Raw genomic sequence first — 14,035 nt, 5'->3', positions numbered from 1 at the left:
GAGAACCAACAAGAAGAAGCACATATTATCCACAAATGATCGTAGACCTTCGAAAATCGAATTATTGTCGGTAGTAGGTAATGCGCTGTGATGGGGTGACACAGCGGAAGTTATAGAGCAAAGGGATCACGATCCCGATCTTGTCATGCAGCAAATTATATGAAATTGTGAAGATTGGTCAAGTGCTGTGATTTTTGTTTAGAACCCCGAACAGATTAAACCCGTCTAACACAACTCCCAATCTGATGTTCCGCGGCTCTCACACAAAATCAGGGTACATCCGATCAGACTCTTTCCATGCCTTTACATCACATATGCGTGTGGCAATAGGCTAGTATATATAAACTGAGAGCAAAAGAATGGTGTAACATTTTAAAATCCTTAAAATACCCTCACTTCATACACAAAAGTAATGAATAACTATCTAAAAAAATAGGTTAAAACATAATAATGTGAACAACTGCTGTGTCACATTCACTCCATCTATTGAATGTTCAGATGAATTAAAAAATAGTTATTTTGCCTCGTGCAATTGAACTTGAAGCAAGTGAATTTTCTCCTCTTTATATCAAGTGTTAGGTGTCATTAGGATTACATTCTAGTAGTATTCCTCTTCACTTGTAAGTGAGAGGTTATAAAACCACATTATTGCTAGCTCATTGTGAGGAGTTAGCCCACTTCCATAACCCTTAGTGTAGATAATATCATTTGTTAAAAAAATAAAAAAATCAAGTATTAAGCTCAATCGTGTCAAGTAAATCCACAATTAATAACGTCGAACAAGCTCTTTTGCCCTTGATTTGAGAGATTCCCAAGTATCAATCTCTCGTTCTTCCCATTTACCCTTGGTTCTCTACTCCTTTATCCTTCATCCTCCCTCTTCCGTTTTCCACAACCCAGTTGCCTGTTTACCCCTTTCCTCCTAACCCCTGTGCATATGCTTTCTTTGACAGAGGCAGATTGTCTGCCCTCCTGTTATGTGCCATCCCCATCCCCTTATATTTGTGCGGTCGCGGTTAAGCCACGTCAACATTTTATATTCTTATTGTTTTTTATCTTATTATCTCTATAAAAAAAAAATCAATATAAAATATTGACGTGACTTAACCGTGACCGCACAAAATAGAAGGGCACCATTTTAGGAGGGCAGACAATCTGCCTCCTTCTTTGACTGTAACCCCTTTTTCCCTTTCATCCATTTCCCCCCTTTTTCCACTTTTACCCTCATTTTCCACAAAATAGAAGGGCATAGGAAGGGCACCATTTCAATATTTCAATATAGTGTCAATGGGGATAATACTGCAGCAGAAGAGACAGAAACGCATACTCAATTTACAAATGCTGACATGATCTTGTAGAAAGGTTTACGAACTTGCTTAAGAAATGAAAACAATTATTTGTGCATTCTAACTTATAACTCACGCCTCCTCCCATTCAGAGCAAGTCCATCGTTGTGGACTGCTCGGGGGACAGTGGACCAAACAGGGCTCCATAGCCTCGCTGTAGGCCTCCAACGTTGAGAGCCCGAGGGACTGGGCAGGCTCGAGCAAGAGGCTCGTGAGGAATTGCCAGCCTGCGAGCCCGAGGTAGACCTGACGTAGGGCTGACGTCAGGCCGGCATCAGTCCCTTTTTTCAATTTTTTTCTATTAGGCGGGTACGCCTTACCCGCGCGTGGGGGCGCGTCAGCAGACAAGTTTCAGGCCACAGGGGCCCGCAGAGCAGTCGGCCTCAATTACCGTTGGGAAGTCACGTGGCTTCCCACGGTGCGTTCGATCTCAACGGTAAAAAAATATAAAAAAAAGCTTATTTAATATCAATCGTTCGATCTGAGATCAACGGTCGATATTAAATAGGCTTTATAAATAAATAAATCAAAGAAAAAATAGTTTTAAAATTAAGAAAAGTTACCTATGACACGTGGCACAATCTGGAGTGTTGGAATTCAAATTTTTTTTATATCCAACTGCAGAGATTAATTAGTTGAATAAAAATTAAAAAAAATTGTAAAAAATCCGAAAAAAAATCTGAATTTTCTTTTTTAAAAAAAAATTGTTTTTACTTTTCCATAAATACCTTTTCATTATCATCTACGTTATACCACAATTTCATATTTTCTCAACTACTTTCAATCACATTCCTATATTTCTCTCAAAGTTTCAATAAATTTTTTTTCAACAAAATGACTACTGATGCAGGTACGAATTGATCGCTTCTTGAAGATGTTGCGTTGTGTACTAGCTGGGTTGAAGTTACTCATAGTTCGCTTACGGTAATGAGATGCAGTTGCGAGAAATGTGGAGTCTTATTCATACTAATTATCTTGAGAAAATGGGTGGGAAAAGAACCAAAGAATCGATGTCCAATCGTTGAAAATTACTTAGCCAATCGTTTAGTACGTGAAGAGACGCCTTTGCACAAGCTAGTAATAATTTTCGGATAATGACACGTGGCATGCCGTCATTCGTTAAAAATCTGATGAAAATCTATCCTCTAAAATTGTAAACAGATAATGACACGTGACGCGACGTGATTGGTTAATAATCTTATCAGAAATCCATCACCAATAATTGTATTTTCGAATAATGACACGTGGTGCAACGAGTATGATTAAAAATCTTATCGGAAATCCATCCCCAATAATTGTCTTTTCGGATTTTCTGACAAGTGGCGCAATGAGAACGATTAAAAATCTTATCTGAAATTACAAATAAAATTATTTTGTATTATTTAATAATCTTTCGGATAATGACACGTGACGCAACGAGAACGATTAAAAATCTTATCCGAAATTACAATTAAAATTATTTTATAAATAAAAAAAATACTAATATTTTATCACCTATTGTCAGGGCTATTGAAGTGCAACGGTGGAGATGCAAAAGACGATTACTATTCATTAATGGCAGTTACTGTTCATTGGATGGATAACATAGTATATTACATGGGGGGAGGTTTCCCACGGTAAAGTTGCTCTCAAGTGGCTCAATTTTCTGCTTGTATTTTGCTTTGTCTGCTATGTTTCTGCTTCTTTCTATGTCCTTGATCGTAAGCGTAAATCCTTCAACTTTTGTGATGCACCTAACATTTTTGGTCGAGTAGGAGAAGAACCTTCTGATTGATACCCAATCTTGGAGAAGTTCTTCTCCATAAAAATCACCTTTCTGAAAGCACTCATCGCCAACAGTATTACCAGTGCTTGAAGAACCCCTTCCATCATCACTTGTAGTTGTGTAGGTCCTCACTGTCCCTTGCGTGATGAATAACATCTTATCAAATGGCTCCCCCTCTCGAACAATAAAGGTATCCGCCTTATAAATCACGGGCTTAAGATACTTGCAGAATACTTCAAACTCTTTCTCACTCACATTTTGAAGCATCGAAACCTAGAGGAAGACGCATATACATATGAGAAATATAAAGAGCAAGTCCAACAAAAATGTATTACCTAGATACAAATGCTTACTTTTTTTAATACAAAAGCTTACTTTGTTTAGTGTATTTAGGCAGAGATGGCGCTTGACATCAATTAAATCTTTCCAGGGAAGAATAGAGTGGATATTTATTATATCGATATCTTCATCCGCGTTCAATTTGTGTAATGCACATGTCATGATCTTCTCTTTCCAATCCAACGGGAGGTCATTCTCATCGAACCACGATGCTATCTGTGGACTTCTCTTCTTCATTTCCCTCAACTTTCTGTTCTCCTTTGATAATGCAGCTGTCAACTGGATATACATCTGTTCCACAGCATGTAGGCTTTAGTACACTAAAATTAATAAATTAACTATCTTTGCCAACTTCAAAGATTCTGTTCAATTTGAATGCTTATACAAAGTAGACCGGCAAACGGATCGGGTTTATTGGATTTAAATCGGGTTTGACCCGACCCATTAGGCTAACACATTTAAAAGTACCAAAATGCAGAGTTTATAAGTCTTGCAATTGGCCGTATATATATAATAAACCTTACCAGAGAGTAATCAATAGAAATTATCATTTCATGTGCATTGCATCTGATTCACCTGTATAACGCTTTCTGCATACTACTACGGTTAAGCCTAATCTTTCTAAACCTGTTTAAAACCTGTTATGGTTTCTCTTAATAAAAACATTAATAATTTTGCATACGGAAAAAAATATAGGGAGTCGCTAATGGGGAACAAATATTCAAGGGGGACTGGCATAATATAGGCTCAATTGTCGACCCAAAATGACCCGTTAATTAACAAGTGATTAACAGGTTCACCCGTTATTAAACATTCATCCAAATACTAATTTTAACGGGTGGGTCAGGTCAGGCTTAAAATGCCAGGTCTAATATTACAAAGACCCGGTAGTCAATACCAACCTGCAAAATCGCATTGAGATATATCAGAATTAATAGCAGGCCTGTAACAGAAACAAAAACCGCAAAGAGGTTTTCCCATATATAGTTGCTAGTCTGGAGATTTTGCCCAAAAGAACTGCAGAAAAAGAAACAGAAAACCCTAAATTCAATGAGCTCAAGCAAATCTTATCACTTCTCTTTAGATGATAATAATAGCAATAATGAAGAATGAACCTTATATTTCGTAAGCCCCACCAAAAACAGTGCAAGAATTTCTGTGGAAAATCTGTTGAGCTCAAGATACCAGATTGAATGGCATCAAGAAATATACCGAAATCAAACAACGTTGCAGTAGGTGGATTTGCAGTTGCAGGGCGGCATAGATTATTCAGAAGCGTGACATTTCTGAATGTATCCTTGTCCCTGCAATTAAAACCTTCAAGTTCACAACCATTTTCACTTCGACAAGCATATTGCCAGCAATCTATCTCTCGTTGAAGCGAAAAAAAGTACCAAAAAGCTCCGAAAACCTAAAGGGATATTGACGTTAGAAGTTACATGAAAAATTACAAACGTTCTACCATATTTTTGGCAGAAAATGACGTTAATAAACTTATGGAATGATTAAAATAAACAAATTAAGGAATAAGGAATAAGACTTACTTGACTAGCAAGGATGCAGGTAAAGAAGGTGAAAGAAGTTCTAATCCAGAAATTGAAAACACCTTCAATCCATATTTTGGGAGTGTGTTTGGTTATATTCTTCTCGAGAATCTTCCTAAAATCATTAAAGCGTACGACCTGGGTCATGTAATGCAGCACAAGAAGAAAGTTGAGAAACATCCTTGTAGACCTCGAGCCCCTTATTATTTCTGCGTAAAAGAGAATAACCACCTGCACTCAAGCCATAGCAGATTCTCAAACCAACAATTAAATGACGACGATGAAATCGATTAGGAACATTTGTCCTAGTTTGTAGTAATTGATATAGCTCGGAAGGGGAAAGGTTGATCTCTTACGTATGGAATAGGAGAAATAGCCAAAATACTAATTAAATTGCGTCGCCCCAGAGTTTCCTTAGCTGATCCCCTCCTCCCCACCGCGATACCAACCTCAAGTGTCCCAACCTTATGTACAGGTACAAGCCCACCGATAATGGCAGAAAGGTAACACATGTCAGTGAGCAATCGAAAAGTAAAAGCCACTGCTGCCAATTTTTTGTCCACTGTAATACACATCATGTCCTTATTCACTATAGGAGTGTATAAGAATAAAGGATCCACTAAGACAGCAAACGCCCACACTAGTACAATCGCAGAATTCCGAACTTGAAGAAATTCCGCATTCGGACCAAAGATTTCGCAAAATGACAGTGGGAGCTTTTTAGTCGCTCTATTTCTTCCATAATCGATATTGGCACAACTCTCCCCTGTAGTTGCTGCAGGATTCAGAATTGGACTACGGAACAGAACACAAGAAACAACAATTGCACCAATCAGGAACAAAAACACATTAAAACTTCACTAATCAACCTGAGCAGTAAGCATAATATATTTCAATATGCCGCAGTTCGATCTATTTGCGTCTCTGGTTTGCCAAACTAACCTCGGAATTCCAGTTCTCTCTTCCTCGCTGGGATTCATGATGTATAAGTTATAACCCAAAGGAGCTTTCTCGACCTATACCTCAAATTTCTGCTGATACAGTCAGTACCTGCAAGTATGGAACAGAACATTTCATGAAAAATTACCGACAACTTCCTGAAGCCCGGCATCGAAGCGTTCAACATCAGTAATACCTCAAATCTGCGCCGCCTCAGATTGGGAAGGGTGGAAATTTGCAAGGAAGAGTCCCGTTTTAGAGAACGCAAAGTAGAGAGAGAGTTTCGCCGAAATTTCCAGCGCCCAAAGTAAGGTTCGGCGAAAACTGATGCGTGTGGTGAATTCCCGTTTTGCCCCTTTCTCGTTTCTCTTGCGTTCGTGTTTGCTCCTAAAGTGCGGTTTGTGGAATTTACGCCTTTTAAGATCTGGTTTGTTATTATTCTGCTTTGAAAAAAAACTGTTTTTATTATGTTGTGACAGTAAGCATATGTGAACTAAAGTAACAAAGTGTTTGATAAAATTTTTTGTAAAAGTGCTTTTGAAAAAAAAAAAATAGTATTATAATGTTTGGTAAACTTTTATATAAAACTGATGTGAAAAGAAACCGGTTTTTCAAAGCTAGGTTTTGCAATTTCTTGTTTTTGGCTTTTTTTCACCCAAAACTGTGAAAAAAAATTAAAGCTGAATGTTTACCAAACACAAAAAAGCTCCCAGCTTTTTTTTTTTATGCCAGTTTTTTTTTTTTTTTTTCAGAATCACCTCAGTACCAAATAGGGATGGGCAAAATACCCGCAGTTATGGGTAACCGTTTAGATAAATAAACGGTTTTGGGTATAACGGTTTATTCATGAAATTTAAATGGATGGTTATGGGTATTAACTGCGGTTATAAACGGATAACCGTTTATCCATTTATTTTATGTATATAATGTTGAATATTTTAAAAATAAAATTATATATATATATATATATATATATATATATATATATATATATATATGCGGCAGTTTGACAGGGGATGAGAAGTTGTGTTATTAACCCAATAATCACATCTCTTCAATTTGAATGTTGCATCTTTTGATTGTTGCTGAAAATACATGATTCACGGTCAACAAGTGTATTCCTTCTTCTAACCATATTCTCTATCGGACAAAACTTAAATCAATGATATTGATTATGGTGCATGGTTTACATAACTAATTATAATATAATGTAGCTCATTATATATATATATATATGTTAATACTTTATATTATGGGTAAAATAATCCAAGAATACCATATTCTAAATAGTTTTCTTAACCAAAGAATGCTTAGCAAATATTATATTACCTTCATTGGTAATAGTTAAAAATATCGTTCGTAAACTATTTTTCAATTATTGGAATAGTATAAGGACTTAAAAAATTAAAATACAGAAATGTATGATGAATGTTACTTATAACAGTGTTTAATTGTCAAAAAAGAAAGAAAATTATGACAAATTTTTTTTAATTTTTAAGTTGTTAAAAAACATGTAGACGGATGAAAAAGGGTTAATGGTAAAAAAAAATAATATAAACGGGTTAAAAAGGGTAAATGGGTAAACGGGTATTAAACGGTTACGGTTAAATGGGTATACGGTTACGGGTATGGTTAATCGTTTATAAACAGTTATGGGTATGGGTATAACCGTTTAGGCAATTACCCAACGGCTAAACGGTTATGCGGGTATGAGCATAAACGGTTATGGGTAAATAACCGCCGTTACCCGCCCACCATAACCATTACCCATCCCTAGTACCAAAACCAGGCATGCCCTTTCCAATTACATTAATCCAGTTTATTATTATTATTTCAACCTGGCAACTATTTCCTAGAAATCACGCAATTTCCCACTTTTGAATTAAAATTTAAAATTTAAAATCGAAAAAATTTAGGTTTTAATTCATAAACTGTTTTTTGCTCTAACATTCAATTTTTAGCTCGAAATTAATTGTACCAACATTTTAACATAAAAATATTTTGATTTCGATAAATATTGAAAAATCATTAAACCAACACAATGAAAATCGTTGAACACTATAAAAGAATATAAAACACATGAAATAATATTTTTTTTAATTATTTTAACCGTTGGATTTAAATTTTGACCGTTAGATCTGATCTGATTAGATTTTAGCCGTTGAATTCAATAAATTTATAAATATAAAACTAATAAATAATACACATATATGATGGACCAGCACATTAACGCATGATTAATTATGAGTTAAATTTGCCCCAAAAAATAAATTTTGAATTAAAACTCATATTTAGCTTGACATAGATCAAGTAGTATAAAAATAATAAAGCTTTTGATGCTGTCATGCACTAAATCACTGACTAAATTGTCTTTGAAATTCAAAATATTTTTTAATCATTTTTTTTCTTTCCCTGTTTTTTTTTTTCTTTATTTCTTTTTCTTTCTTTTTCTTTTTCTTTTTCTTTTTCTTTTTCTTTCCACACGTCATCCTCTTCTTTACCCCACCCCTTTTTTTTTTCTTTTCTTTTTTTCAGTAATGGATACCCACACCCTCAACTACCCCAGGCCTTACCCACACCCTAGCCACTTGGCTAGCCCCAGTGGCTTACCTTTCCACCTCACCTTCCATTTTCTTGTCTCTTTCTTTTTTTCTTTTCCTTTCATTTTCTTCGCTGTTGTGACTTCAAATTATTTCGATCGTTGAATCGAATGAATTGAAGAAGATCAATGGACAAAAATTAACAAAGATGTTCGAGAAGGATAACCACCGTGTAGCGCCTAGGTGCCACCTAAGCAGCCGCCTATGCCAATTTTTAAAACACTGTTTATAGTTCACATCACTGTTGCTCGCAAGATGAACATCTTTCTCGTAGATTTATCATACGTGAGAACACCGTTTTCCCATAATTCTTTCAGCTCATTGACCAACGGCTGCAAATAAACATCAATAAACGTATCCAGATCTTCGGTTATCAACGTAGTTATCATGATATATTTTTTTCTAAGTGAATTTAAGGCAGCAAATTATACGGAATTGTGAAGATTGGCCAAGTGCTGTGATTTTAGTTTAGAATCCTGAACAGATTAAACCTATCTGACACAACTCCCAATCTGATGTTCCGTGGCTCTCGCGCAAAATCAAGGTACATATGATCGGACTATTTTCTTGCCTTTACATCACATATGCGTGTGGCAATAGGCTAGTATATATAAATTGAGAGCAAAAAAAATGGGGGAACATTTGAAAATCCCTAAAATACCCTCACTTTATACACAAAAGCAATGAATAACTGTCTAAGAAAACAGGGTTAAAACATAATAATGTGAACAACTGCTGTATCACATTCACTCCATCTATCGAATATTTAGATGAATGAAAAAATAGTTATTTTGCCTCGTGCAATTAAACTTGACGCGAGTGAATTTTCTCCTCTTTATATCAAGTGTTAGGCGCCATTTAATATTACAATCTAATAGTATTCTTCTTCATTTGTAAGTGACAGGTTATAGAACCACATTATTGCTAGCCCATTGTGAGGGGTTAGCCCACTTTCATAACCCTTAATGTAGATAATATCATTTGTTCAAAAAAAAAAATAATCAAGTATTAAGCTCAGTCGGGCCAAGTAAATCCACAATTAGTAACGTCAAACAAGCTCTTTTGCCCTTGATTTGAGTGATTCCCAAGTATCCATCTCCCGTTGTTCCCATTTACCCTTGGTTCTTTACTCCTTTATCCTTCATCCTCCCTCTTTCGTTGTCCATAGCCCAGTGCCCTGTTTGCCCCTTTCCTCCTAACCCCTATGCGTATGCTTTCTTTGACAGAGGCAGATTGTTTGCCCACTTGTTATGTGCCTTCTCCATCCCCTCTTATTTGTGCGGTTACGGTTAAGCAACGTCAATATTTTATATTCTTATTACTTTTTGTCTTATTATCTCTCTAAAAAAATTTAATATAAAATGTTGACGTGACTTAACCGTGACCGCACAAAATAAAATGACATAGGAAGGGCATTATTTTAGGAGGGTAGATACTCTGCATCCTTCTTTGATTGCAACCCCTTTTTCCCTTTTATCCATTTCCCCCTTCTTCCACTTTTACCCCCTTTTTCCTTCCTTCCACATTTCCCCCTGTTTCCATCCTCCTCTTCCCCTTTTTTCCGCTTTCCCCTTTCTTACCAACAAACTTCAACAAAAACATAATCTTTATACAAAAAAAGGACGCCTTGCGTGAAGGATGAGAACCAACCGAGCTCTTACGTTTTCTAGGAGACAGCGAGGGCACTGCTTCACTTCTCCGAAGGATATGTGCGTTTCGTGGTCTAATCTGGATATTCTTTTTCTCCACACACAGTAAAGTAGCATCTACAACTGATTACAAGAAAATAGCATACTTGAGAAATGCCATGGTTTATTATTGCTACCTTAGACCAACTCCAACAATGACTTATAACCTAAAATTCCCCTTCCCCCCCCCCCCCCCCCCAAAAAAAACCCACTCCAACCCATGTGCTAAACAAAACCTAAAACCCAAAACTCAAAAGAATGCCAGATACCGGCCTGTTTTTAGGCCAAAAGTCATTATGGGCCCTACCTGTTGTGAGTGAAACACGAGCTGTGAAGCCCAGATGCTTGAGCCACTCGCCCAACGCACATCAACGCGCCAGCCGAATTCCCACGGAGACCTCACCCACATGGGCGTGTCCCCTGCTGTCAGCAGCCTAATGGCTACTTTTTTTGATCGAACGACTATATTTAAATGGGCCGTTGGTTAATCCAACAGTCCAGGTTCAAATTATTATTTTTTTTAGTTTTATATTTATATATTTATGGAATCCAACGGCTTAGATCAAATACAATCAAATTTAACGGTAAAAAAAAAGATTTAACGGTCCAAATTTAAATCCAACGGCTAAAATAATTTTAAAAAATTATTTAACTTAAAATTCAACCAAAAACTCTATAAATACCTATGTATTTGTTCAAACATCCACACAAAACTCACTTTTCTCCTACAATTCTTTCAATTTTTCTTTCTACCATTTTTTCTCATTTTCAAAAATTTCAAGATGGCAAAAGAGCATGTTAGAGGTCGTAATTGGACCTTTGACGAAGATATTGCTTTATGTTTGGCATGAATTTCTGTTAGCGAAGATGGTGCCATCGGCACCAATCAAAATAGAAAGGTTTTGTGGGATAAAATCATTGATAAATTCCATGAAAACTCCAACGCCGGTCGAAGGGAAGTTGGTGGTGTTTATGATCGGTGGAAAATTATCAACAAAGCGTGCACTTTGTGGAAGTGAAGCTTGGAGAAAGCCATGGTTGACATGCCTAGTGGAAGGGGCGTCTCAAAAATTGTGAGTTTCTTTGTTGATATTTTAATTGTCATATACATAATAGTATTTTGCAACTAATTGTTTTTATGTATTTGTTGCATAGGATGACAAAGCAATGGTAATTTACAAGACAAGAACTACACCAAAAAATCAAGCTTTTTAGTTGCATCATGCTTGAAACATCCTCAAGGATTGTCCGAGGTGGGGAACCGATGCGAACCAACAATGTGGAAGATTATTTCATAGTGAAGCCTCACCCACAAATGATGTCAATGAAGGTGTGAATTTTGCCGACAATGAAGGTGTCGAACAAATAACCTCAACTTCTTTTTTTGCAAGGCTCTCGGGTAGAGATAAGCAAAAGGAAGCAAAGAGAAAAGGGAAGTCCCAAGATCCGACACGTGCACAATTTGCTAGCGAAATGGCAATAATGAACGAAAACTAGTGCCGTCGGTAAGAAGAATCGGTCCAAATGTTTTTGGCCATGAAGGAAGAAGGGGATAGGGAGCAAGAAAGGTACGAAACTAATTTGATAATGGAAGACCTCGACAAATACACTCCAGAGAGGAAGAGATACTTACGTGGTAAGCAAAAAGAAATTTTATGAAGGAATGCCACAAGGAGTATATTTCAAGATGATGATTCATCTCAAGACTATCACCCAAGTCCAACACCAAGTCAAGGTGGTAGATATCATTATTAAGTTTATGTAGTTTATGAGTTTTCGATTGTATTAAGTTTATGTGATTTATTAATTGTCTTTTTTTTTTTTTTTTTTTTTTTTTTAAGTTTATGTGGTTTATCATGATTTTCATGTATTGATTTAGTAATTTTTCAAAATTTATCGGAATTTAAATATTTTTAGGTTAAAATGTTCATAAAATTAATTTAGGATAGTCTACATAATATTTTTTTGGGTAAAGTACAAAAAACTACCTCAACTATTGGGGTTATGACAGTTTCATACCTCATCTTTTAAAATTGACAATGTCATACCGCATCTTACGAATTTGTGACAATGTCATACCTCCATCAATTTTTCTATTAGTTTTTCTGTTAAATGCTGACGTGGCAAGAGATGGGGACCACTTTCTATTAAAAAATTAATAAAATATTATTAAAAACTAAAAAAAATATTTAATATTTTTTAAATATTAAAATAATAAATAAAAGTAAAATTAAAAAAAAAAATGGTAAAGTACAAAAAACTACCTCAACTATTGGGGTCACGACAGTTTCATACCTCATCTTTTAAAATTGACAATGTCATACCACATCTTACGAATTTGTAACAATGTCATACCTCTATCAATTTTTCTGTTAGTTTTTCTGTTAAGTGCTGACGTGGCTTGATTCGGGACCTATTTTCTATTAAAAAATTATTAAAAACTAAAAAACAATTATTTAATATTTTTTTAAATATTAAAATAATAATAAAAAGCAGAAGAAAAAAACCCCCTCATTTCGTCCCTCCCCTCCCCCCTCCTCCCTCCTCTCTCCTCTCCCCATCTTCATCTTTTTCCCACGTGCAAATCCCAACAAAAAAAAAAAAGAAATCCAATTTGTCTTCCCCCCACACCCACACCCACACCCACCCACACTCTTCTCCCTCCTGCAACCCAAAAAAAAAAAAAACCCCAGATCCCGTCGGCGGGAAGATGGGTGAGCAGAGAAGGTGGATGATGGGTGCGGAAGAGGATGTGGAGAATGGATGAAAGTGATGGATTTGGGGTTTGATGGGTTTTCAAAATTTTTTTTTTCTTCTTTTTTTCCTCTTCTTCTTCTTCTTCTTCTTCCGCAGGGGAGTTGATGGTTTAAAAAAAAAAAAAAAAAAAAAAATTTCCTTCCTCCTTTTTTTCCTCTTCTCCTTCTTCTTCCTCCTTCTCATTCTTCTTCTTCCGCAGGGGGTGTTAATGGGTTTTCAATTTTTTTTTTATTTTTTCTTCCTCTCCTCCTTTTCTTCCTCTTCTTCTTCTTCCTTCTCCTTTTCCCTTCTTCTTCTTTCGCGCCGACAAGGGGGAATTTTTTTTTTTTTTTCCTTCCTCCTTTTTTTCCTCTTCTTCTTCTTCCTCCTCCTCCTCCTCCTCCTCCTCCTCCTTCTCCTTCTTGTTCTTCCGCAGGGTGTTGTTGGGTTTTCAAAATTTTTTTATTTTTTTGGGTTTGCAGGTGGGGGGAAGAAAATGAAGATGGGGAGAAGAGAGAGGAGGGGGAGGGGGAGGGGAGGGACGAACTGATGTTTTTTTTTTTGTTGCTCTGCTTTTTATTATTATTTTAATATTTAAAAAATATTAAATATTTGTTTTTTAGTTTTTAATAATTTTTTAATAGAAAGTATGTCTCGAATCAAGCCACGTCAGTACTTAACAGAAAAATTGACGGAGGTATGACATTGTCACAAATTAGTAAGATGCGGTATGACATTGTCAATTTCAAAAGATGAGGTATGAAACTGTCGTGACCCCAATAGTTGAGGTAGTTTTTTGTACTTTACCCTTTTTTTAAAAAAAAAAAGTTAGTTTAAAAAAAAATTAGCCTTAATTCATTATTTGATAATCTGAGGCTAAAATTTTAGGCCAGAAGGATTGGAGTAAAAAAACTGTTTCTGAGCTAAAACCTAAATTTTCTTGGCTAAATATTTTTATGTTTTAGGTCACCATTGGAGATGGTCTTACAAGTAATTTTCTGTGCATTGTGATTGCAGAAAGGTTTTACGAATTTGCTTAAGAATTGAAAACAATTTGTACAATTTTGATTGCAGAAAG

The 14,035-nt window shown here is 35.8% G+C and overlaps 1 protein-coding gene across 1 annotated transcript; it reads right to left on the bottom strand.

Moving 5' to 3' along the window:
• Positions 1 to 2,765: 2,765 nt before the first annotated feature.
• Positions 2,766 to 6,272, bottom strand: LOC137719395 (cyclic nucleotide-gated ion channel 1-like). The gene is made up of 8 exons (XM_068458435.1): positions 6,130 to 6,272; positions 5,937 to 6,044; positions 5,351 to 5,789; positions 4,995 to 5,225; positions 4,566 to 4,861; positions 4,353 to 4,467; positions 3,487 to 3,741; positions 2,766 to 3,384 (listed from the first exon to the last, which is right to left on the bottom strand). The coding sequence occupies exons 2-8, from the start codon at positions 5,972 to 5,974 to the stop codon at positions 2,908 to 2,910; spliced, it is 1,851 nt and encodes a 616-aa protein (XP_068314536.1). The 5' UTR covers positions 5,975 to 6,044; positions 6,130 to 6,272; the 3' UTR covers positions 2,766 to 2,907.
• Between the last annotated feature and the right edge of the window lie 7,763 nt (positions 6,273 to 14,035).

This window comes from Pyrus communis, chromosome 16, assembly GCF_963583255.1.
Source record: "Pyrus communis chromosome 16, drPyrComm1.1, whole genome shotgun sequence".
Classification (NCBI taxonomy): domain Eukaryota; kingdom Viridiplantae; phylum Streptophyta; class Magnoliopsida; order Rosales; family Rosaceae; genus Pyrus; species Pyrus communis.
This window is presented reverse-complemented; position numbering and strand designations above follow the sequence as displayed.